Source organism: Condylura cristata, unplaced genomic scaffold, assembly GCF_000260355.1.
Source record: "Condylura cristata isolate star-nosed mole 26May11 unplaced genomic scaffold, ConCri1.0 scaffold00013, whole genome shotgun sequence".
Taxonomy (NCBI): Eukaryota; Metazoa; Chordata; class Mammalia; order Eulipotyphla; family Talpidae; genus Condylura; species Condylura cristata.
In genome coordinates this window covers 21217895-21222276 of record NW_004567114.1, presented here as the reverse complement: position 1 = coordinate 21222276, position 4382 = coordinate 21217895, and the positions used below count along the sequence as shown (strand labels likewise).

The following is a 4382-nucleotide window of genomic DNA, read 5'->3' as shown; positions in this document are numbered from 1 at the left end:
GCATTAACCCTTCATGGCCCCAAGCAGCTTTGTGGGGCCAGGGACCTTGGCTCACATGCCTTCCTCCTCCTCACTTATGAGGCTTTTCATCCTAGAAGGGAGCTTTCTCCAGACATGGGTTTTACATGAGGCAAATGGATGGCATCCCCCCTACACCCCGGCCACACCCCTCTTCCCCCCCAAGCAGAGGCATCCTGGGATGAGGTAGATACGCTGGTCACCCCTCCTCTTAAGGGTTCATCTTCTCAAGAAGGCTGCTGGAGGCCAGCTAGACCTGGGGATGGAGGTCCGTCCTGGAGAAGAATGGAACAAAGGTGGAAGCAGGCAAGGACAGAAAGAGGCCTGGAGGGCACCGGATGTTACAGAAATGTTTATTACAAGGATAAATATGTACAATAATGCTGCTGATCCTGGGTCTGTGGGGCTGCAAGGGATGCAGGGATTGGGGGGTTAGGCCATGGCCTGGGGTGGAGGAGGATGTGAGAGAAGGGGGGTCAGGGGTGGATTCACAGTCCAGGGCTCTGGAGGGGGTCTGGGAATGACCAGATCCCCCAAATCATGCACAAGTGGGTCCTATAACTTGAGCCTAGACAGGCTTGCCTCCCAGTCTGCTGCCCTCCTGTCTAAAATTCTGTGTCTCCCTAATGACTGGGTATGTTGAGAGCATCTCTGAGCAGGGACATCAGTGAAGAAGTCCAAAGGTCACCCTCTCTGTCTGCATTCAGAGATGGGGAAACATCGCTGGTCTTTGAGAAACAAGCCTGCCCAGCGGTCCTCTCAGAAATGGTTGCAGTTTGGCTGTAGCCTGGATGTAGCTTGGGTGCTCGAGGTTAAACCCAATTGCTTAGAACCCTCTTAGGAGGTTCCTGCCATGCCCCCTTCCATGATCCCACAGGTTATGGGAAAACAAATTTCTTTTAACTTTTTAGACCTTGCTCAGGGGACATCTCCTCCAGGAAGCCTTCCTGAGTGCGGCTTGCTGCTGAGCCCCCATGCCGGTCCAGTCTCCCTCCCCTTATCCATACTCACTACTCCCCAGGGTCTGTTCTCATTGCATTTCCCAAAGGGCTGATCTAGCGCTGATAGGATGTATACCTGGGATGATGCTGGCTCAGTGTAGGCGTCCCCAGGGTGGCAACCCCTCTGGGCTGGAAGGGCTGGACTAGGTCCCCTGTCCCTCAGGCATTCCCTTTCTCCTTGTACTTCCTGCTCTCTGTGGAGAGATTGGCAGAGCTGGCTAGTGGGCTGCCTGCAGGGCAGGAGGCCCTCCGGGGGGAAAGGAAATGATGGGCTGAGCTCCTAGCTGGCCTCAAGTCAGAAAGGCAGGCCCTGCCTGGATGGCCTGGTGGGCAGCCCTAGCCGGCTTCCCAGCACAGCCTGGGCGAGGGGCAGCGGGTCAGAAGAGGTGAAGATTGAGCCCTGCAGGCTGCAGTTGGGGAGTCCTTCCCCAACAAGCCACTCTCGTGGGGTGTCTTCAGGGGCCAGGGTTCTCCAGAGAGTCTGCGACCCCAAGCCTCATAGAGCAGGGGAGTCAGTTGTCAGGTCCTACTGGCCACTAGCCATGGCCATTCTGGGACATGTAGGCTGCCAAAGCCACCACCACAGCCACATAGAGACCGGCCCCCACAGCGATGGAGAGTGTGGCCAGGAAGAGGGCCCGGCGGGAGGTGGTGCTGGCCAGACGGAAGTCCCCCTTGGAGATGGCCTTGCTGGTCTAGGGAAAGAGATGTGCTGATGAAAAGAAGCATCCCTCGCCCAGCAAAACAGCTCTGCCCACCAGACTCCTGGCTCCATCTTGCCTGCCCTCATGCCAGGCCATCCAGTGGATGGAGGTGGTCAGAATGGGAGCCCTGGGCCCCGGATGCTCTTACCCCCTGGGAGAAGTAGAAGGCGGCAATGCCTAGTGGCCAGAAGCAGCAGAGCATGGAGAAGATAGTAAGACCCAGGTGGTCCCTGGGAGGCAGCGTGAGGAAGTGGTCTTCACTTTCACTCTCTGTTGACGTCACATCACTCTGCAAAACATGAGTGGGGTTTGGATACCAGGCCCTGGAGTACCCAGTGGCAACAGTGAGGGCAGAGACAGTTTCATTTGCTGTTGGTGGGGATGTGGGCCGGGTTTGGTCACTCTACCAAAAGCTTTAACAATGAATCAACAATTCCATCTTTAAGAGTTTATCACAACGAACGAATACAGTATGTATTTTCTGAGAAGTTCGTCTTAGGTTAATAATTGTAAAATAGTAGAAACAATCTTGGTGCCAATGTTCCAGAGATGGAATTAATAAATGATGGAAGAACTTAGAATGGAACACTCTATAGCCCTTAAAATCACCTTGTAGAAAAATATTAAATTATGTGGATGTTAGAAAGAAAACTCAGGTTATAAAACTGGACAGCAAGATCTATTTTGGAAAGTAAGAGGGAAAAAAGCATGAATAACAAAGACTATAATACATCCATTAAAATAATAGTTATCTTCATGTAGTTTTCCTGTTTTGAGTTTAAATTACTGACATAATTACGAAAACATAACAATATGAACTTTTCTCAAAGACTCAATGTTCGTCAATGGATGAAGGGGGATAGACGAAGTGGAATTGTGATCAGCGAAATATTATCCATCCACACAAATTAGGGACTCTTGCTATTTAGTGGAATCTAAAAAACTGAGCTCATAGAGAGTACATTGGTAGTTGACAAGCCCTGGGAGAAATGAAATGTTGGTTAAAGAGCATGAAGCCCCAGTGACAAGAGTACGTTCTGGGACCTCCCACCCAGCAGACAGCACAAGGACTGTAGTTAATAACCCTGATAGTCGCTAGGAGAGTGGATCTTAAATGTTGTCATCACAACAACAGTAATAACAACTGGTAATTACATGAGGTGAGTGACGTGTTAACTAACCATATCTGGGTAATCATTTTGCAACAGGCACATAATTACATCATCACAAGGTACACTTGAAACTTATACAATGTTACACATCAGGTATATCTAAAGCTGGGAAGAGAGAAGAAAAGCAAAAACAAGAAAAGCTATTCAATAATCGGCCAGGCCTGGGCACGCTCTGTTCAGCAGTTCTCTCTGGTAACGTACAGATTCCCTGGCTTCACCTCAGGCCCATGAACCTGCGTCTGAAGCACATGCACTCACCTCCTCCTCCTCCTGGTCATCCTCCGGGCCTTGCAGCTCTTCTTGGACCCCGTAGGACACCGTCTGGATGGTGACATCTTCTGCTGGCCCAGGCTCTGCAGACCGTTCCACGGGCCCAGTCTGGGGCTGCCTGCTCTCTGTGAAGCTGGTCTCACAGCTGCCTGCCCTGGGCTCTTTGACCTTGTCCCTCCCCAGGAGGCAGCTGGGTCTGTACCAGGTCTCCACCGCTAGCTGCAGGGACCCTGGGTCCAGGAGCTGGTGGGCGTGAGTGGGGCTGGCGCCCCCCAGGAGGTAGGAGTAGAGCTGTTCCTGGCAGGACCAGCCAGGCGAAGTCTCAGGATAGGGGTAGGGGCCGCGGAGGTGTGTGGGGCTCCGAGGCAGCAGTGGGTTCTGCAGTTCACTCAGACTTTCCATGCTTCTGGGGGCAACTCTGGGGAGAGGAGCCTGGGCCAGCCGAGCAGTCCTCAGAGAGCCTGCAGGGAGAACAAGGCAGGTTGACACCGAGGCCAGTGGGCCAGGGGCTGGGCTGGGAATGGAGACGCACGCAGGCCCTGCAGTTGCGCTTGACTCACACCCGCCTTGGCTCTGGCCAGCTCGGGACCTTGCACCATTGCTGTCCCCAGAGGCTCCGCTGGCTTGTGGAGTAGCAGCACTATTCACCGCACAGAGCAGGTTTAATTTCTCTGGCTTAATTGACCTGATCAGCACCTGTTTCTTGAGTGTCAGCTTTGTGCCACTACACAGAGGCTGGGACACAAGGGTGAAGAGGCAGGAAGCAGGGAGAGGGAGAGAAAGAGGGGATGTACCTGACTGTCCCCTCACGTTTCTTCCATGCCCTGGGATGCCACGACACGGCCCCAAGCTTCCCCAACTGTTCTCTTCTTATTAGTCTACGTTTATATCCCTCCTTCTACTTCTAGCCAGGACAGTCCCTCAGCCTAAGCACCACTGATAGCCTCAAGGGTCCTTGTGGGCAGAGGTATGGGGTGGGGTAGGGTGGGAAGCCAGCCAGGGCACTCAGAGCAGATGGATGCATCAAACTCAACCCTGCCCCATGCCCTGCTTCCCCAGGAGGCCTTGGTGAGTCGCCTGTCCAGTCCTTGAGAAGGAAAGAAAGGATTCTTGTGGCCATAAATCAGCCCTGGGGCCCTCCCTGGTGGTGCAGCGGGTTAAAGCACAGCACAAAGAAGCTTAAGTCACTTCTAATGAGTTCGATCCCTGCCTGCCCC

At 53.2% G+C, this 4382-nt stretch overlaps 1 protein-coding gene across 2 annotated transcripts in view; it reads right to left on the bottom strand.

Moving 5' to 3' along the window:
• Positions 1-216: 216 nt before the first annotated feature.
• Positions 217-4382, bottom strand: part of SYNDIG1L (synapse differentiation inducing 1-like) — a 16201-nt gene continuing 12035 nt past the window's right edge. Inside the window, exons 2-4 of one of the 2 annotated variants that reach the window (XM_012724714.1) lie at positions 3154-3626; positions 1872-2012; positions 217-293 (exon numbers count right to left, since the gene is read on the bottom strand). In XM_012724714.1, coding sequence (XP_012580168.1) covers positions 246-293; positions 1872-2012; positions 3154-3567 — 603 coding nt within the window. In that variant the 5' untranslated portion in view covers positions 3568-3626 and the 3' untranslated portion in view covers positions 217-245. Of the gene's footprint in view, positions 294-363; positions 1715-1871; positions 2013-3153; positions 3627-4382 lie in introns of those variants that run through there. The other variant, XM_004681697.2, reaches the window with a different exon arrangement.